Below are 22,011 nucleotides of genomic sequence, written 5' to 3'. Positions count from 1 at the left end.
ATAAATGGTTTGGTTCTTATACTGCACTTTTTTATTCTGAGCACTCAAAGCGCTTTACACAACTTGCCCAATTTACCCAAGCACTTTTTTCTATTTACTTGCTTTCTATCACATATTCACACTTCAGTAGATGGATCGGAGAGCAGCTTGGGGTTAATATCTTGCCCAAGGATATTTGGCACGCAGACTGGAGCAGATGGCGGTTGAGCCATCAACCTTCCAATCCTGTCCTGTCTGACAGGATTAAATTTATATCAATTTTATGACAAAGACACTAGTGACATAAAAAAATGCAAATGGTTTTAATGACTCTTTTCTTATTGTTGGTCCTGGCTTGGCAAAAGAAATTGTAAAAACTGGAAACCCTCCTAAAACTAAAACTATTAATTTAGCAAACTCAATGTTTATGAGGGGAGTAGATGAAGAGGAAATTATTGATGCAGTTACATCCTTTAACTCCAAGAAATGAACTGACTGTGATGGCATTGATATGGACTTCATTAAAGATATATTTGGATGTGTTGTGAAACAATTTACCTACATTTGTAATCTGTCATTACAAAGTGGTTTATTTACTGATAAGATGAAAATTGCAAAAGTAGTTCCAGTATATAAAGCTGGAGGTAAACATCTTCTCACAAACTATCGGCCCATCTCTCTGCTACAACAGTTCTCTAAGATACTGGAAAAAATATTTTACAATAGATTATATGACTTTATCACAAAAAACAATGTACTATATGAAGAGCAATATGGATTTAGATCCATACTGCTGGAGTTTATAGATACAGTAAACACTGTTTTGAAAACAAACAATATGCTGTCAGAGTTTTTTTTTAGATTTAAAGAAAGCATTTGATACAGTGGATCACAACCTTTTACTTAGCAAACTATGTACATTGGAATCAGAGGGGTGGCAATATCATGGGTTAACAGTTACCTTAAAAACTGTAAAAAAAAAAAAAAAAAAAAAAAAAAACAGGAATAAATGCTATGAATGCCAAAATTGTGTGTGGGGTTCCCCAAGGATCAGTTTTGGGGCCGCTGCTTTTCATATTGTACATTAATGAGATATGTGCAATTTCAAACTCTTTGAAAGTAATATTATTTGCAGATGATACAAACTTACTGTGCTGTGGAAGTAACTTGGAACAACATCTGAATGAACTAGAAAATGAATTATAATCTGAAGACCTGGTTTGACCATATAAATTAACATTGAACCTAAGTAAAACAAAATTCATAATATTTGGGAATCGCACATATTCTACCGATAGTAAACTGACAATAAATAACATTGAATTAGACAGAGTATCTGAAATAAAATTCCTCAGTGTGATAATACATCACAAACTATCCTGGATTCACCACATTACTTATATCAAAGGCAAAATATCAAAGTCTCTGGCAATTCTCTACAAGGTTAAGGATCTCATCAATCAAACATCATTATATACTCTATTGTTCTATTATACTGCCGTACATGACAAACTGTGTGGAAGTGTGGGAAAAGACGTATAAAACAAACACCCATCCAATATAGATTCTGCAAAAAAGAGCAGTAAGGATAACAAATAAAACTACTTCAAGAGGACCATCAAATCCACTTTTTATCAAATTAAAGATTCTCAATTTTAAAGATTTGGTTGACCTCAGAACGGCATAAACAATGTACAAAGCAGCAAATAAATCTTTGCCCCACAAATTCAGAACTTGTTCCAAATAAGACCAAATACTCATGAGAGGAATCCTTATGTTCAGCAAGCCAATAGTAAGGACAAATGTAAAATATCACATGTTAAACACAGTATGCTTAGTTTATGTAAAAATGTAGTTTGTTGTTGTTTTGGTTTACATGCTGAAAATGGTTTTGTTTGTGTATGTTCATGTGTTAGACTTGTACATAGTTAAACATGTATGGATCAAATAATGTTGAATCCTGGATATGGATTTGTAAGCAGTCACATTTGAGATAATGGGGCAGGAACAGGAAAAGTGTAAACTTCATCCTACTCCTCTTCGAGCACACACATTCTGTAGACATAGATATTTACATGAAAACTTGATGATTTTTACGTTTTGTTTTTTTCTTTTTTCTCTTGTTATTTCAGTTATATTTAAATGTTTAAAATAAAAAACATATTCTTCTAACTCTATCTATAAATTAAAGATCAAACTGCAAACATGACAATACAGAATAATGCCGACACACAGGGCGGCAGCTACAGTGCCGACATGTGTGTAAAGGGTTGTTGGTGGTTACTGTCTGTTCTGAAACAGGTTTATTTTTAATCCACTGAACGGCCTCATTTTCGTCTCAGCCACATAGAAAAGAGGAAATGCAGCCTGTGGTTTGAGCCAGCAGTTTTGTGTGTAGCAATGTCTTTTTTTAAACCATCAGTATCCAGCAAACATAAGGACAGGACCAGATCCTAAAGCACACTGCACTTTATTGTCCTCTTCATACCCTGATGAGGACAATACTTTAGAATATTAACATGTCAGTAAGATGTGAAACTTTAATGATTGAGACCATGAACATATGCAGAAAGTGTTTAAACTCTGACTTGTATATCAGACTGTGACAGGAAGGATCACTTCTCAAAAAGACGTGCCTGATGGAAAATATTGTGTAAACATTGTTATTTGTATAACTGCAAGTTCACACAGAGCTGCAGTCTTATCTGCACCATCTCTGCACTGAAACAAACCTCAATGATCTTTTGTTGTTTTCTTCATCAGCCTGCAGAGTTAAAATGAGGAAGAACAATTCATTATAGAAACTGTGCTTTAACTGCTACATTAACTATTTGCAGGTATTAAAGTAAAATAAATTTTTTTTAAAGAAATTACACATCTTTACTGTAACAGTGCCAGAGCTGACAGGTGGGGAGGTCCAGATTAGGAAGAAGAAAGTAGAACAAGGAAAGAGAGAGAAAGAGAAAAGAGGAAACGACACAGAAAACAAACAGGACCCGAAAGAGAGCAGAAGGAAGACGTAGGCCTGAGGACAGGGCCCAGGGCTGTGATCACATGCACATAATATACAAGGACAAACAACCATCCACATCAACCCACTGCTCTAAAACACTTCAAAAACTCTGGTGTGAATGTGGTGCTGTCTTATTTTTGTTATCAACCTTCAGTAAGTGTAAAGGGGAACTGGAAGTTTGCTCCAGTTATAAGTGAACAGTTTAACACGATGAAGCAACATGTGGTTTGTTGCAATGCTTTGTACATTTTCTCAGTAGACTTTTAAGATTTAAAGTTACTATGGCAACATGAGTAAAAATAAAGGCAAAAGTCATTCAGGAATAATTATTATAACATTAGATACACAGAAAAAAACATCTGTGTACAGTCATGTTGTAGGTAATACACCAGAGTATACTTCTGATATATTAGTCCACACATAACTGAATCATTTGGACAGACAGATTAACGTCTGTGGAATCACACAGTGTTTAAGTCTTAGTTATTTATTTATGTTGACTGGAGGGTGTAAGTTGAAACTTTTGTGATCTCAATAGAGATTTTGTGATGACCCACAGGTAAGTCTCTGTGTTCCTGTGATCAGTTATCTGTAACTCAGTTTTCTTCATTTGTTACCACTGAGGCCTGAAACTATCAGCTTCATAATAAAGGTCACCTTTGTTTGGTACTCTGAGTCCTGCTCTGGATGTGGGTCTGCTTTTTGAACTGACTCTGGACACAATCACATGATCTTGGTTGGTAACATGTGGTGTTCAACACAAACATCATTATTACAGTGTTTCAATCATTATTTCACATCATCAGTTTGTTTTATTTTATTGTGTTTACATGTAGTCAGAGGCTAAGGTCAGTGTGCATCTGTACATACATGTCAAACCAAGACAAAGAACAGTCTGCAGAATAAACGAGTTCCTGCTTTACTTTGAAATGACAACACATAATACATTTATCTATGAATTTATTTTTTACTTTAGCTGGTGAAACATAAAGGTCTTTAGTCTCACTTCAGCCACACACTGAGTCATTTCCTGTGTTTGGGTCTCCACCAAACTTCAAATCAGAATTTAACCACAAGGCGGAAACTTCCACAAGTCCGAGGTCAAAGGAGCCTTTTCACTATAGTACTGCATGATATTTCAGTTAAGAGTCAAATAAAATAAATATATTTTAATGCAGCCTAAAGTAAGAATTTAATTTAATTCATCTGTTAATGTTAGGTGTAGGCTGTGTGCGGGCAGGAGTGGTGGTAAGGAGGACCCAAAGTGCAGACTCTGGAAACAGACGTGAACTCAAAACAGCTTTAATGCTGAACTCAAAAGTGTAACAAAACTAGGAATACAAAATACACTTACACAGACAGAACACACAGCAAGTTAAGGGTAGATCACGACAATGACAAACTGAAACACAGGGCTTAAATACATAGAGGGAGCAATCAGGGAATGGGCAACAGGAGGGAAACACAGCTGGGGCAAATCAGGCCTAACGAAACAGGGGAAGCAAAACCAGACACATTAACATCAGACATGGACCTTCAAAATAAAACAGGAAACATAACACAGACCTAACTACAGACACAGACTGACTGGACACAGGGAGACAGCAACTAGAGAACACAGAGACATAAACCACAAGACATAACTCTAACAAAGAAACCAAAGACTAAAAATGATAAATAATATAATAAACTCAAAACCCTGGGTCAACGACCCAGGCATCCTAACAGTTAAACAATCAAAAGGAGAAAACATCATTCAAAAAGGCTTTTGTGAAAATACAGGCACCAAAGCATAAAAGGTGTTTTGGTATATTTACTCTCAGTGACTCCCAGTGTCCAGAAACCTGCCAGGAGACAAATATTACTGTATATTACCCCCCAAAATCCCCCAAAAGGGCAAAATATGTCTCCTGACATGAAGCAACAGAACACCTCTCTATATTATAGAGAAAGGAAACAACACAACAGAAGAAACAAACTTGTATTTTTGCAGTGGACAGGAAATATAAACATGTCAACCAACTGCTGCGGTCAAAGCTACAGGAGCTGTTTGAGTTTCGTGTGAAAGGGCAGGAAGCACAGAGAGACCAATCAGAAGAAGAGCTTGTAGAAAAACTCTTGTCATGTCTATGTTGAACACAACTTCTCCTTTTTCTGTAAAGTAAAACTGTTTGAGATTATCTGTGGATCAGAGTGCAGCAGGCTGGATGTGACGATGGGGCACTCTTTGCTCTGCATGATGGGCTTTTTCTGTAAGTACACGTCTGACATTGTTTGAATGGCAGCGATTAATGAAAATGTTTCTGATCTGTGAGAATTACAGTGTGTCACTGCTTTAACCTGTTTACCTGAGAGCTGGAACAAAGCAGACTTGTGATTCTTTAAGTGTTTAAATGTTTGATACACTGCTGCTTTTTGCATCACTTATAGTTACACACTGTGTTACAACAGTTTGAGTTATTATGTTTGAGCCTGTTTGACAAACAGAAGCACAGAAATTTGGTGATTACTGTTCATCTGGAAATGTATCTTTAAAAAGTCTTCCTTTATATTGTTTTTGATCTTGTCAGTTGTATAATGTCTGATGAGGTTTTATTCATTATTTCAGTGCTCAGTACTGTGATCTGTGGAAATGCTGAAGGTAAGAAATGATTATTTTCTTCCTGTTCATATATGTAGCTGTTATCTCCTATAATGCACTCAATAATATCCTCCCTGTGTTTACATGTTATCTTCTGTAACATATAAGTGGGTCCCACCTATAGACAGACACACATCCACAGAAGAGAGAGAGATAAGGAGACAAACAAAATTTGGAGCAGGCAGTTCAGGAGGACTATAGGGCACCATGACAAGAAAGCAGTAACAGTTAGCTTACAGTAGTAATGTAACACACTTCATTCAGGCTCAATGCTTCTATTCAGCCTGTGCAGCTAAACATAAATGGCTTCAGCAAGCACTCCACGTGGAGACTGTGGCGTTCTTCAGAGCTTTTACTGATGTGTTACTTTCATTCTGTAAAACTATAATAACATAAACAGAGCAGCTACATTTAATCTCTAGATGCACAAATGTCACATGACCAATGTAAGTGAGTTCAGGTTTAGTGTATTCAGTGTATTTACAGTGAAAAAACATCAGGGTGATATATATACAGGTAATTGTAAGGAAACAGGGCCTCCAAGAATCCAGGGGAAAGAGGGGAATCCAAACAATCCCACACTCTCTCCACTCACTCAGCTCAGGCAGTCTGACCAAATGTTCCAGGGAAGGTCTGTGCCAGGGTTGGGTGATTGGATGAATATATCGACTATCTATAATGGGCTAAACCTATTGTCGATAGTTTTTACAAGGGTGATTTATTTATTTATTTGCCCATGAGTATGTTTGTTTAGAATGATGGAGCTAATAGAAGCAGTCAACAGAAGAAAAAAAATAACAGCGCTGTTTTAACAGCGAGCAAATGCAAGCAAATCATCCCTCCTTAGAGGGCACCCAAATGTAGCGATTCATTTACTCAAACTCATAACAGAAAGAAAGAAAGAAAGGCAGTAGCCTCAGAAAACAAACATTTGGATGGTGGAAACGTACATGCTCATGCAAGTTAGTCGTGTTTGAGTCCTTTGCTCGCACTATACGTCTGAAAAAAGCCAAACAACATTTTTAAGTTATCTAAGTGACTTATATGTCATGTTTAACCTGAGTAGCGAAAGACCACGGGGGGTTTGAAAACGATTTGCTGGGAGTTTGCTGCTCTCGCCGGATCTAGCGAGCCTTGAACCCTGGCTAGCTATCGAGCTAGTCGGTAACAGACATATCCGAAAACTTCAGAGCACTTTTGCAAATGTTGTGATGTCCTAATAAACCAAACAGATATTTGAAGTTTACACAGCTACATTCTCGCCTGAAAATATCTTAAAAGTTTATTTTGTGTCCCAGAAAGAGTTATAAGAGTAATATTAAAACTAAAGCTGTGTCCCAAAACGTAGGCTGCATCCTCCTGAGGCCGCATTTTTAGACCGAATGCGGCCTCAGCCTTCGTCACAGTGACGCGACGAAGGCTGTCCCAATTCGTAGACTCCTCCGAATCCGGCCGACAAATGCTTCCTCCTTTCCCCCAGATTTGAAGGATGGGTCCGGTGTATCCTGTGTGGCCCACCATATCCGAGAATTCATAGTGCGGCCCAGCCAATTCCAGTTTCTAACAATGGTGGCCGCTACTATGTTTTAATATTACTCTTATTAATCTTTCTGGGTCACGTAATAAATGTTTAACATATTTTCAGGCAAATAAACTTCAAATAGACATCGCATATTTGCAAAAGTGTTTCAATGTTTTCGGAGATATCTGTTACCCACCGACTCGATAGCTAGCCAGGGGCTTAATGGTCACTTGAGCCGGCGAGAACACCGGACTCCCGGCTTCATCGTTTTCAGACCCTCGTGGTCTTTCGCTGCTCAGGTTAAACCTGATATATAAGTCACTCGGATAACTTAAAAATGTTACTGTTTGGCTTTTTTCAGTGTTTTATTTGTTGGGGAGTAAATCTGTTTCACTGAGATCAAAGTTATTAGATTAGATTTCTAACTTCAGTAACCCTACAAATGTCACTGCTGTTTACTTTCCTGTCTTCATTAATGTCGGAAATGATAGCAGAGCTGTACGTCTTAATTTGTTTCGGAAATCCCTCAGTCAGAACGTGGTATATCATGTTTAGGTGGAAAGTAGCAAGCTAACTTCCTGCTAACTTCTAAATTTCATAAATTCAGTTTTCATGGATGCCTGGATCTTAAACTTAATTGTAACACCTGGTAGAGCAGCAACGCGTGTCATTTTATGACAGATGAAAGGATTTAGACAGTTTTTAACTCTCAGTGATGCCGCAGTGATCATGTGTCTTAGGGATGTACAGTGGAGTCTGGGCCCAGGCACGGCTAATGACGTCAGACTTAAAGACCGGATTGTTGGAAACTGGCCACGCTATAAATTCTGGGATATGGTGGGCCACGAAGGATACACCCGACCCAAGTCTGCGCATGCGCGAATATATCGCCCATCGTCGATTATTGGACTTACGATTGTCGGTCGGAGAATTTTTACATATCGCCCAACCCTAGTCTGTACACAACAAGAAAGATGATGAGGTTAGTTGTGAGGGGAAAAACAGACTAGCCACATTCACAAACTCAGGGAGCTAGAGTCTACTAACTATAGTTTAACGATTTGACAAAGAATGAGTCTCAGCCGCTATTCAACCAGTAGCTGGCAGACTTTAGCATAAGGAGACCAGGAGGAAGCAGATTTATTTACAGAAGGAATTTTTATATATTTCTATATAACAATATATACAATTTATATGACCCATCATATAACAAACTTATAACAACCTATATTTCAGAATAACCTGAGGAACAGAATATTTTATATAATACATCTAACAATTCATTGAATTTATTGGTTTAAGTACTAAAACAATCATGTCAAGAGGGTGACCATTTGAACAGATGTTTCACTCTGCCGCTACACAAACTTTATATATACTAGAGTTTGTTACCTTGAAATAGGCCGATTTTCTTTTCATGTATGTTTATCCATCCATTCTAACAGATCACAGTGATGATTCACAATATGCCAAGGATCAATCCTTCGAGCAAACAACCTCAGGTACAGCTGATTGCAGCAGGAGTGTTTGTAGTACAGATTATCTCACTTATATTAGCATGTTTGCTGACTACCTTAGTGCCATGTAATTTAATTTATTTATGATTATTTTTTTACAGCACAGCGTGATGAGCACAGGGTAAATCCGGGCAACTCAAATGTGAAAACTGACTCAACCACAGGTCAGTCAGTTAAAATCCTTCCTGAAGATTTTAATGGGTCTTATTATGAATTTTTCCTCTCAGTTATTTATAGATGCATGTTGTGCTGTCTGCCTCACTGCCCTTGTGGATAAACCACTATAAGCTGTTAAAGTTATAAATGAATAAGACTTGACATAAACAAGAGAAACAAGTGAAAGAAACTGGACAAAGTACCATCGATAGAAATTTATTTATTTATGACTGTAATGATCTTTCATCATCTTCCTCTGAGTGCTTCTTCCTGGTCTCTGTTTAGTTTTTGGTTTTTGATTATTTCCTCTCTAATTTGAAGGTTTGGTTTCTTTCATCCTTTGTGTTATTTTTCTTCCTCCTTTATGATTTTCCTGTTTGTTTTCAGCTGTTTCTCATTCCCAGTCATGTATAAATAGTCCTGCTGTGTCTTTTCCTCAGTCTTTGTCAGAGCATCTGTGAACACTCACGTGTGTTCATCTCTTAGTTGTTTCTATTGACAGTTTTTTTTATTTCTAGTTTCTTATGTTTTGATTCTTTGTGTGTTTCCATTTTTAGACTGTTTAGATATTAAAGTTCAGTTTTATCACAAGTTATTGTGCCTTCTGCATTTAAGTTCACACCTCTGCACTCCACTCATGTGTACAGTAACATAGTTTTATAACACTGTGGACTCTACTGGAAGAATGGACAAAAAATACTTGTTTCTCTAATTTGGTGTTTCTATGATAGTAGCTTAGTTTGGAGATTTTACTATACCAAAGTCATGTGTATATATTTTAACCCTTGTGTGCATTTTATTATCCGTGTGTGTAATCAGGTTTGTAAATATGTAAAAACATCTGTGCACATAGATATTATCAGCTGGAAAGTCTTAAAGTTTTGCTTGAACCACACATATGTGATCAAGTTCCAGCTCACCAGCTCTCTAGTTTTCTGTTTTATTACTTGTGACCTTTGCTGCACTTCTGCTGTGACAGATCCACAAATGAGTGTGGAAGGTTTTCGGTTAGTCAGGGTTCATTAACCCTGAGCTCAGGCTCACAGGCTCAGGCTTTCTCTCACACTCAGAACAAACCACCAGGTGGCGTATTACTCAGCCAGGCTCACCTGCTCTTCACCTTGTATTTGAGTCACAGTTGCTGTAGGAAATAAAACTGCAGCTGGAACATCTGTGTGGCAGATGTGGTGGGTTTCTCCTTCTTCCACTAAAAGGGCCACAATAACAGCCTCATATTTTTCTAAGTTACAGATCTTAAAATCAAGGCCACTCTGACAGCAGACAGCACAACCACACCAGCAGGGGGCAGTGTGACGCTGACCTGTGATGTGAAGGATTCTGCTGACATAGAATATGAGTTCAGAAAAACCTCATCTGAAAATGAGATCATCTCTTTTAGCTCTAAGGGTGCAATCTCTATCTCTGATGGAGGCATCTACACCTGCAGAGGAAGGAGAAGAAACACAAGTTTAGTCACAACTAAAAGCGATTCAGTCGTCATTCAGGAAACTGATGAGTTTAGATATTTTTTGAGAGTTGAAAAAGGTCTTCTCCAAACTGTAATGAAAATCAATATTCACTAATCACCAGCACTTAAACCACTAAATCTGTCACATTATTAATTATTAGGCTCAGTACATCGTTTCACCTTTGTTCAGTCTTCAGATCACTTACAGACACAGAGGAGTTCATGGTGCTGTTTTGTATTTTTAGAGTGATTTAAAAAACAGTTTGTGCTCCTTTCCTGGTTACTGAACCTTTACTCTTAGTTTTTCTTTGCCAGTCTAGTTTTGACTTTGATGCCACATGAAAACTTTGTATTTCACCATTTATGAACTAATAATCAGTTTATGAGAGCAGAGCAGTCAGCGATGAATCCATCACTGGAGGTTTAACAGCATTGTTACCAAACAACAGCTAACTATGGAGCCCCTCTGATGACATGGTCCAAAAAATAAATAAATTGTGGCCACAAAATACTACTTCGTGCCCACGAAATATTTATTTGTGCCCACGAAATACTACTTCGAGGGCACGAAATAGATATAACGTGCGCACGAAATGCTAATTTGTGGGCACAAATTGGGTATAACGTGGCAACGAATTACGCATTTGTGGCAACGACATAGATAACGTGGGCACATCATATTGATACAATTCCTGGACAGCTGCGTAGAGACATAAGCATAGGATTAGGGTAAACCTATACACCATGTACAGAGACAGTATGAATGAGTTTTATTTTAGGCTGGGAATGAGCTACAAATGCATTTTGAAAAGCCTGCAATACAAGGAACCGTTGTTATGGAGAGACATTTAAACAGGATATTGAGAGCCCAGTTGCTTTACAGACGTAAGTACGACCTGGACACTGGGATAGATTTTATTGTCAACCAACTGCAATGGGAAGGATCACGGTTATCGATCAAGTGAAAATTAGCATTTCGTACGCACGTTATACCTATTTCGTGCCCTCGAAATATTATTTCGTGCCCTCGAAATATTATTTCGTGGCCACAATTTATTTATGTTTTTGGACCATGTCTTCAGAGGGGCTCCGTAGTTTCCTAATGATATATTTTTATTTGAACAGCTCCTCCTAAGCTCACTGTGTTCCTGCAACCATCCAAGACTCAGTTAAACAGCGGTGTGATATACAGCGGTGAGACAGTCACTGTCAGATGTGAGATTCATGGAGGTGAAGGAGCTCAGTGGACGTATGAATGGAGACAAGGCTGGGTAAAATTACATGAAACATCCAGTGAATACACAATCAGCAGCGCTACTGAGTCTGATGCTGGAGAATACAGATGCTGGGGCCCAGGTTCTTTGTGGAGTGATGTCATCACATTGACTGTATTACGTAAGTTGAACATATTTCTCTCATTTTAATTTCAAAAACAAAACAAAATAACTTCAACACTACTGTGTGTTTCTTTTTTAGTTTAGTGTCTAAAGCTTTGTACAACAGTGTTTAATGCCATTATAATACCATTCAGTAATCACTCACAGTGAAACATCTGGAATAGAAAAAAATCAAATTTTTTCACATGAAATAATAAACTTTCCCAATTTCTTTATGTCTTTTGCTGCAAATGCAGAGTTTGCATCACTGTTTTAAAACTGAATGTGAGCTACTGTCCTCCAAATAAACTCAGACAAAACTTTAAATGTTGTTGTTGAAACACTTTGGCTGAACAGACGCTGAACAGATGCTGAACAGATGCTGAACAGATGCTGCCATCAGTTGCTTCTCTGCTGGAACATTTCAGACAATAGCAAAACAAATTCAGGAATAAAAGAAACTCAGCTGTATTACTGTCATGTCCTCTCTAGAAGGCAGAGACCCAACATGAAAAGACATCTATTTTCTCTGAGTCACAATCAGCCACAGAACAAAACGTTTCTATACAGAATAGATGTTTTGATTATTCCACAGATTTATAAAAACAACATTAAGACCAAAACACACAGAAGACACAAAGTGAGACAGAAACAGAAAACTCAGGGTTATTGATTGTTGTCATTCACTCTGCTGATTCTAAATATCATCAAATTCCCCGGTTTATTTTTCAAATACAAATGATTAAAAATTATAATTATCATTAACAAGAGCAATAAAAACCAGGACAGTTTCAATGATGATTTGCTATAATTCTGCTAATGATATATTTTTATTTGAACAGCTCCTCCTAAGCCCACTGTGACCCTGCAGCCATCCTGGACTCAGATATACAGCGGTGAGACAGTCACTGTCAGATGTGAGATTCAGGGAGTTGAAGGAGCTCAGTGGACGTATGAATGGAGACAAGGCCAGGTAAAATTAAATGAAATATCCAGAGAATACAGAATCAGCAGAGCTACTGAGTCTGATGGTGGAGGATACAGATGCCGGGGCAGAAGAAGCTCTTCCTGGACAGAGTGGAGTGACATCACAGCATTGACTGTATCATGTAAGTTGAACATATTTCTTTCATTCATTTTAATTTATATTGCATGTTTTATCCAAAAAGACAAACAAATATTGTCTTTTAACAGAACTTTAGGTTTTGTTTTAGTTTAGTATCAAAAGTAGGGTACAACAGCTTTTAATGTAATTATAAAAATATACAGTAATAACTGACAGCGGTATTCAGTAAGTTTGATGAAAAATAAAATACAAATGTAATGATCACATTTTTCTTCACTTCAGTTGTTGCACATGTGGAGTTTTCATCACTGCAGCTCAGTGTCATGATGCAGTTCTTTTGTTTTAGCATTTTTCTTTTTTCTAATTCCTCAAAGTTTTAATTTGACTACATTTTGGCCTCATTTTAGGAGAGACTGCTCTGCTACGTTAGCCTTTCTCTAACTGCGGGTATGTTTACTCATAGCAGGAAACGGCAGTTAACTGACAACTCAAGGATTATATGTTCATAAATGTATAAATATGTAAATGGAAAGATGTAGAACTACTGTACGTACATAGTGGAATAAAAAGATCAGAAAATTACCTGGTTTGATTTATTTAATCAAAACAAAACTTTTTATTGTTGATTTACAAATCAAATTATGAGTCTGATGATGATATATTATTATTATATTTTTATTTGAACAGCTCCTCCTAAGCCCACTGTGACCCTGCAGCCATCCCGGACTCAGATAAACAGCGGTGAGACAGTCACTGTCAGATGTGAGATTCATGGAGGTGAAGCTCAGTGGACGTATGAATGGAGTCCAGCCAAGTTAAACACACCTCCAACATCCAGTGAATACAAAATCACAGTTACTGAGTCTGACAGTGGAGGATACAGCTGCCGGGGTAAAAGAAGCTCTTCCTGGACAGAGTGGAGTAATATCATCACACTGAATGTAAAACGTAAGTTGGAGATATTTCACTCACACTATGTTTTTTAATTTATTTTCCAGAATGTTTCATTAAAAAAGACAAAAACAAATTTGTCTTTCAACAACACTGAAGGCTTTTTTGTTTAGTATCAAAAGTAGTAAAAAAAAAAAAAGTTTTGATGTACTTATAGAAATAAACAGTAATCACTCAAAATGAAACATCTGAAGAATGAAAAAGATTTTGTTAGTATGAAGAAAAAATTAAATACAAATGTAATTTTCCCAGTTTCTTCACCTCAGTAGCTTCACATGTGCAGATTGTGAGATCAGTTAGTTCTTTTGTTTTTAGCATTTTTGAAGTTAATTCATTGAAGTTTCAGGTTTGACTGTAATTTGGCCTCATTTTATTAGAGACTGGTTTGCTACATTAGCCTTTCTCATTAGAGGTTACACTTAGATTGATTCCACTAACTGATGTTCATGACATGAATTTATTTATTAGTTTTAAATGAATTACAAATAATGGTTTTGTTAAACGTCAGAACACAATTTCTTAAAGACCTGCTTCATAAGGTTTTTATAAGTTGTACATTTTGCTGGGCCCAGCCTGCTTAATGTTTTTAACTGTTTCCTGTCACATGTTTACATTTATGATTATTTGACAAAGTCTCAGCATGAAGACGCTGCTAAAAAAGTTATTTATATCAAATGTTGTAGAAAACAAATGGTGACAAATCTACTGCTGTGTACACTAGAAGGGGCTCAGTCTAATTTATGCTTCCTCTTGGACATATAATTGAGACACATGCTGCATCTTTTCATGTTCATGCTAATGACACACATACGCAGTACTTGCACTTAGACCATGTGACCTATGATGATTTCTCTTAATGACTGTCTGTGTGAGGCTCAAACTAAATGTCAGCTAATGTCCTCCAGCTACACTCAGACAAGACTGTAACGTTGTCATTGAATCTCCTGAACACATGCTGCCACCAGCTGATCTCTGCTGGAAGATTTCAAGACAGCAACAACAACAAAAAGAATTCAGAAGTTAAGAAACATAAATTTTATGTCTCCTCGTCACAAGACAAAACCAGTCATGTATTAATCTTTTTAGGAAATAATTCAAAAATAAGAATACAAAATGTTTTACCATTTAAAGACAAAGACACTATTTTACATGTCTTATGTCCTCACACCTGGATTCAGAGGAACCACAGAGACCACCTTAATATTGCAAACCATGCCGATCCTAAAAATATAACACTGTGCAGACATGGATAAATATTGTGATTAGATATACTGTTTTTTTCATTTTGTACAAGACCCATGACATGTGTATAAACCATTTATTACATTTTTATATTTTTAAAAATTTAAATTTAAATTCTTATCTATAAAATGGTGTAGAAGACATTTTACTGCTTAAAGGTTTGTAATTATGCTATTAAATAATGGCAAATATGACCTAATAAGTAATTATTCGGATAAACATTTTTAAACAAAGTAAAGCCAATTAAAATATGTCTCTGTGCTGAGACCTGGTGGAACTAAAAAGGTTTTAATTCTTCAATGACTGAAAGCTCTCACCACCTGCAGCAGTCACAGGCAGCTTCCTGCAGGAACCTGGTTACAGCAGAGGTCTTGCATCTATTTTAACCCTTTTATATGCCAACACCTCACTGCTGATATTTATGGCAGCTCTGAACTATAATTATTTATGGTGGATCTGTCTCCTCCTGTGCTTGTTTATCATCCCCTCAAGTTAAACAAGGATTTTATTTCCACCCTTTTCTTTGGAATCATATAAAGATTTGACAGCATTCTAACTCTTTGGGATTTTAATTTTTATGTTTGCTGCCCATCAAACTCCTATAAAACACCCTTCCAACAGATGACACCAGGTTGAAAGGAGTTTTACAGTCTCTGTAAAAGTTTTGCTAGACTGCCTTGATGACATAAAATCATGGTTGGCAACACATTTTTTTGAATGTAAATGATGAAAAAGCAGAGTTTGTATTATTTGAACCTTCTGAACCTCGTTTTGCTCTTAAGTGTAACCTTGTTCCTCTGAAAACGTTCAGAACTCCCTTTGTAAAAACTCTGCAGGTGATCTTTGATGACAGTTTCTCATTTGAGAAATAAATAAATTCTGTTGTAAAAGCCAGACTCTGCCTCCTGAGGGCCTTTGCAAAACTGAAGGACGTTTTGTCATCTGCTCACTTTGAGAAAGTAATTCATGCATTTATTTCATCCAGGCTAGTGTGATATGCTTTATTTTGGTAGCAGTCAGGCTATAATGATTGTTTAATTGCTTGTTTTTAAGTCTCTGAATGGATTCACTCCCTCAGAGCTCTCTGATCGTTTAAATAAACAAACTCCAAACAGAACTCTAAGGTCAGCTGATAAGTTGCTTCTAATTGTTCCTAGAAGCAGACTAAAACACAGGCTAAGACCAAGACTGGGCCTTTGTGATTGTTTTGCCTGAACTTTGGCACAGTCTGTCCTTCAAATTACTCTTTGATTACAAAATAAATAGTGTGTAGAAAAAAAAAAATACAATTCCCAAGGGGCCTCCCTCAACTAGGCGGATTTTCTTCTTTGTTGAAAAAAACAAAACTAACGCTATGAAACATAAACATTTAAAAGTACCATGTGAAGCAAACATTATTTTGTGGTGATAGTTGAATAATTTTCATTAAAACTAGTTACCTGTTCTACTTTTTCCTAGGCCCTGTCAGTCACAGGCTCTTAGACTCGTCATCACTTTTCTTCCTCTTACGGCGCCCCTGCCTAGATTACTGGAACAGTCTCAGCAAACAATCAGCTGAATGACTGCAGACCAAACAGATTTAAGCTGCCAGGATTTTAACTCAACACATCACATCACATAGGATCCCAGCACTCCCATTTTTCATACTGGCTCCCAGTATGTTTTAGAACTCACTTCAACATTTTATTGATTTCTTTGAAAGAGCTTCTTTGATGTTCAGTCTTCAAACTGTTTGTCTGTGAATCAGCTGTTTTGCAGTCACTCTACTCTTATGTTATAAACAGCAGAGTTTTTATGTTTCTCTTCTAACTGGATCATTCTTATGTGAACAGTTCCCATTAAGCCCACTGTGACCCTGCAGCCATCCTGGCCTCAGATATACAGCGGTGAGACAGTCACTGTCAGATGTGAGATTCAGAGACGTGAAGGAGCTCAGTGGACGTATGAATGGAGACCAGCCAAGTTAAACACACCTCCAACATCCAGTGAATACAGAATCATCACAGCTACTGAGTCTGACAGTGGAGGATACAGCTGCCGGGGCAGAAGAGGATATTTGTTAACACAGTGGAGTAAAATCATCACACTGACTGTATCATGTAAGTTGGAGATCCGTTTTATTAAAATAAGCAGTGTTGGGAAGGTTACTTTTGAAATGTATTCCACTACAGATTACAGAATACATGCCCCAACATGTACTTTGGGGCATGTATAATGAGAATAACTTAAGAGAATAAATGTATTCTCTTAAGTTATTGGTAAATGCTAAATGGTCTGTATTTGTATAGCGCTTTACTTAGTCCCTATAGAACCCAAAGTGCTTTACACTACATTCAGTCATCCACCCATTCACACACATATTCACACACTGGTGATGGCAAGCTATTCAATGAGAGTAATGTATTCTGAATACTTTGGATTACTTAATATATTATCATGCTTTTTACAACTACATCAATGTACTATTGCTGTGTGATTTATTACTATTACTGAAGGATACTCGCCATACCAATAAATGGTAAATGGACTGATTCTTATACAGCACTTTTCTACTCTCCCGGAGTACTCAAAGCGCTGTATACAGCATGCCTCATTCACCCATTCACACCCACTCATACAAGCACTTCCTTCTGTACTTAAGTGCAATCTAAGCATTCACACACATTCACACTCCGATGGACGCATCAGAGAGCAACTTGGGGTTAGTATCTTGCCCAAGGATACTTGGCATGCAGACTGGGGAAGCCAAGGATCAAACCACCAACCTTCCAGTCAGTAGCTGATCTACTCTACCACCTAAGCCACAGCCACCCAATAGCGACTAGATTTTAAAATGTAAATATAAAATGAGCAACAGTAGGCTGAGATTAGGTAAGGCTGCACTTTTTTGCAACAATCTCGTATAGAAAACTATTCAGCGGGTATATAAAACAGGTGCGCGGCTCCAAACCGTAGTAAAGGGACCTCTGGCTAATACGTAGGGCTTGTAGAGGAAAACTAGTTTTACTTTGTTGTCTGGGTCAACTTTGTTAGTGGGAGACAGAGAGAGGTGTTGAAAGGCTCCAACGGAACTTATTGTTTCAGAGGAAAACACGAACACAGTGTACAGTTGAGTCTTAATAGCTTACTTACAACTGGGCTTGTCAGGCACTCTTTTTGGCTGCAGTGGTTATTGTTATATTTACATGCTTCCAGCTCCCGTTTCTCGTACTTTTCCACTCTCCACTCCCTCCCTCGCTCACAGACACATAACGGGTATAGCAGTCCATTCTCCCTGCAGCACGGACTACACTGCCCATGAGGCTACATTCTTTAGGGCGATGCCTGTAACACTCTGCCTATTGCCTTCATATTAAATCATTTTTGTGAATAATTTAAAAAAAAATATTTCTTCACGTCATTTTGCGAGCCATGAGATTGACACACAGGCATTTGAGCCTCTTAATGCGTGTTTTGTTTGGGTTTCCTCCAGTGTGGAATTACCAAAAATAGAGAGAGCATATCTTAATATATGAAACAGGAAAAGACCGCTGTGTAATCCATTTTTTTCAACAAAGTAACTGTATTCTGAATACCACCTTTTTAAACAGTAACTGAATACAGTTACTCATATGTTGTATTTTAAATACGTAACGGCGGTACTCTCCAACACTGAAAATAAGTGAAGACACTTGTTTTTCTTACAGCTTTGTTGGTGTTTCTTTCGTGCTTTTGAATAAAGGTTTTGTTTTTATTCTCAGATCAGACATTTACAGATGGCTAAAACCAGAATCTCAGTTCACAAAAGCAGTGTCATGAATCGGTTGGGGCACGCAGGATGTAGGACCCAAAATGCAGGACACTCAGACGGAAGAGTAAACTCAAAGAGGCTGCTTTTACTGCAGTAGCAGAAAATAATAAATAATAAATAAATAAATAAAATTGGTTTTTACAAGTTTATAAATAATAAACTTGTAAAAACCAAAACTAAACTAAGGAGGAGCACAGAGGGAAAACCACACAGCATGAGAGGACAACACGACACTGACCTTCTCCTTCTTAAATGTTATTGGCAGTTGGCAAACAACTGATTGGTGCATTACCACCACCACTAGTATGGAGTGTGGACTGGAATGATGCCCCCCCCCCCAAAAAAACCCCCAAAAAACCAACTCATATCCTTTCAAACACTCTTCCCGCTTTAAAAAACTGAAATAAAGCCTGGTAACTTTTACTTCCAGAATCCTTTTGCAAGAGGTCAACCAGATCCAGTTTCATTTTCATATTAATGAGATTTTGGTTCAATTGTCTCCTCTCCACCTGATATTTCTGACAGTGCAATATCACATGCTCCATAGTTTCCTTTTCTCCACAGAAGGCACATTTCCCTGTATCATGTTTCCCAATCAAGAATAGTGTAGCATTCAACCCAGTATGTCCAAATCTCAATCTCGATATGACCACCTCCTCTCTCCTGCTCCCTCCAGTGGTCCTCATTTCTCCTACCCCCCTTTGTATTGTATACAACCATCGTCCTCTCCTTTCCTCCTCCCACTGCTTTTGCCATCTACTCCTCATTTCTTGCCGTATGATACTCTTTATTTCAGTTTGACCAAAACTAACAGCCAGGTAGTCCCATGTTTTGTGGCTTCCTTCGCCGCTCTGTCATTTCATTCCCCTTTATTCCATAATACGCTGGAATCCATAGAAACGTAACTGTAAGACCAATCATGTTTACTCTGAAAAGTGTTTGCTGAATCTCTGCTAGAATATCTGCTCTCGCTTCTGAGTGACTACACTGTAAACTAAGCAATGATGCTCTTGAGTCTGAACAAATGATTGCGTTTAATGGCCTCATATCTTCCACCCACTGAACAGCCAACAGAATTGCAAGCAGTTCTCCAGTGAATACTGACAGTCTAACAGTGATCATTTTTCCTATTTTAACCATGAACTCTGGGACCACAACTGCTACACCAATTTGACTGGCTGAATTCTTCGATGCATCTGTATATAATTGAACATAACCATAAACTGGTCATTGTAAGCCTGCACAGTATAGGAGTTTAAAATAAATGCCCCATCCTTATTCTTCTTATCCAGTAGAGTGAAATCTACTATGGCTTCAGGAAGTATCCATGGATGTATTGCTGGTAACGAAACTCTTTGACAAATGTATAACTGATCCAGTTTAAATTACCTTGCTCTTCCACCCACAATCCACCCAAAGCTCTTTGATTTCCACCTTTCTTTCTCCCAGCAAGGGTTGAGAACTTCTTGTGTTGGGTGATCCTGTCCATGGCGCTGAAGATTTGCCCAATAATTAAGTATAAGCTGTGTTCTTCTTAGTCCTAGTGGCAGCGACACTGACTTCCTTCTTCTTCTTCTTCTTCCTCCAGTTTAACGGCAGCTTGCATCTATCAAAGTTACATTACTGCCACCCTCTGGTGTTACTTAGACACTTAGCTCTTTAAATCCTCCTAAACAATCCCATTCTTCTCAGAAAACGAAGAACCACTCCTTTCCTTTTATAACATCCTAGCCAGTCAACCACCAGCGACACTGACCTAGGGAAACACATGGCTAAAATACACTGAGGGATAACGAGGGAATGGGACACAGGAGAAGAGCACACCTGGGGGTAATCAAACATAACAAGACCAGAGGAAGCCAAACTAGACACACTGACATGAGACACAGACTGACAAAGTAAAACAGGAAACACAACACATAGACGTGGATTTGACAAGGAGAGACAGCTGACAGGGGGAGACGGAGCAACCATGGAACACAGAGACAAAAACCAGAATACTAAGAATACTAACATAGAAACCAAAATACTAGAAATAATAAATACTGACAAGTTCAATAATAATGCAAACTCAAAACACTGGGTCACTGACCCAATACCGTGACAAGCAGTTTATAACTAGCAGCCCTAAAATAACAGACCAAAGAGCAGGGTGAACTTTGAAATTTGTTTATGGGAAACATAGGACACAGAAATATATAACAACTTTCCAGTGCACGTTCATTTATGATCCAAATCCCTGAAAAAAATGCATAAATGTCCACAGATTTACAGAGAAAACCTTTCACAGTCACAGTTGGGTGTGAAATCAGTGGATTAAGTCCTCTGTGTGTCGCAGTAACAGAGATTATGGTGGACAGGGGCGGATCTAGAGAAATTTTCTTAGGGTGGCATGAGGGTGGCAAAGAAATCAAATGGGGTGGCAAAATCAAAGCCTTTTTTTTTTAAAACACATATGCAGGTGGTTACATATGATTAAAATGATTCAAATGCAGTAAGTATACACGTTTTTCATATAAATATAGTCTATAACTTAATTATTGTCTGTAGCCCACATAATTACACACTTTAGTTACATAAAACATGTGAGTTTTGATCTTATGTACTGTATAGCCTGTATAATAAATAAATATGTAGCCCAATAAGTATAAAATCCAGAAAGCTACACAACATGGGGCGGTTCATTTACAAACACAAGTCTAACTTAAGTTTCACACTGTTTTTTGTTAGAAAACAATCACAATGTTGCATGCTTGAATTACACAAAATGTCAGAAATCTGCACTGTCATGAACAAAAATTTAAACCTAATTTTTCATGATTTGTTGGATCAACCCTCTGAGTTCTGAAATACAACTGGCCATTTTTGACTCCTTTTGAGTTTACGTTTGTATTTCACCCTCAAATTGTTTCATTTTATTTTTTTCCCCTTGCCTTGTTTGGTATCATTCTTTTCAGCTCAACTGAATTTAGTTGTTTTTTCACTGACATACTGCATTAGTATTACTGATCTGAAATCACACAAAGAGCTTAAAATCCTAGTAGTATTTTTTTACTGTAAAAAACCCCCACAGACATGTTGAGTAAATTTTTATAACTTGAAATGCAAATATAAAATGTACATTTTGTAAACATATACAACTATTTATCTAAAAATGCAGCCAATACACCTGCCGTTTTTTCATTTTGTACAACCATTTAAAAATATTACTAAAACTAAAGTGAGAGAACAATCAGGTTTCGCAATAAGATGCCCCACAAATGATGTGTGCCAGTAAAAAAAGATTGTCC

The 22,011-nt window shown here is 37.5% G+C and overlaps 1 protein-coding gene across 4 annotated transcripts in view; it reads left to right on the top strand.

The window, feature by feature from the left end:
* The first annotated feature begins 5,167 nt into the window (after positions 1-5,167).
* LOC116327741 (immunoglobulin superfamily member 1-like) overlaps positions 5,168-22,011 on the top strand; it is a 35,763-nt gene continuing 18,919 nt past the window's right edge. For all 4 annotated transcript variants that reach the window (XM_039609724.1, XM_039609723.1, XM_039609722.1 and 1 more), the window contains exons 1-8: positions 5,168-5,244; positions 5,601-5,633; positions 8,601-8,657; positions 8,774-8,836; positions 11,422-11,691; positions 12,515-12,781; positions 13,426-13,686; positions 16,764-17,030. In XM_039609724.1, coding sequence (XP_039465658.1) covers positions 5,208-5,244; positions 5,601-5,633; positions 8,601-8,657; positions 8,774-8,836; positions 11,422-11,691; positions 12,515-12,781; positions 13,426-13,686; positions 16,764-17,030 — 1,255 coding nt within the window. In that variant the 5' untranslated portion in view covers positions 5,168-5,207. The remainder of the gene's footprint in view (positions 5,245-5,600; positions 5,634-8,600; positions 8,658-8,773; positions 8,837-11,421; positions 11,692-12,514; positions 12,782-13,425; positions 13,687-16,763; positions 17,031-22,011) is intronic.

The sequence above is a fragment of the Oreochromis aureus genome, linkage group 3 (assembly GCF_013358895.1).
Source record: "Oreochromis aureus strain Israel breed Guangdong linkage group 3, ZZ_aureus, whole genome shotgun sequence".
NCBI lineage: Eukaryota > Metazoa > Chordata > Actinopteri > Cichliformes > Cichlidae > Oreochromis > Oreochromis aureus.
The sequence above is the reverse complement of the archived record's forward strand: the minus strand, read 5'-3'. Positions and strand labels throughout refer to the sequence as shown.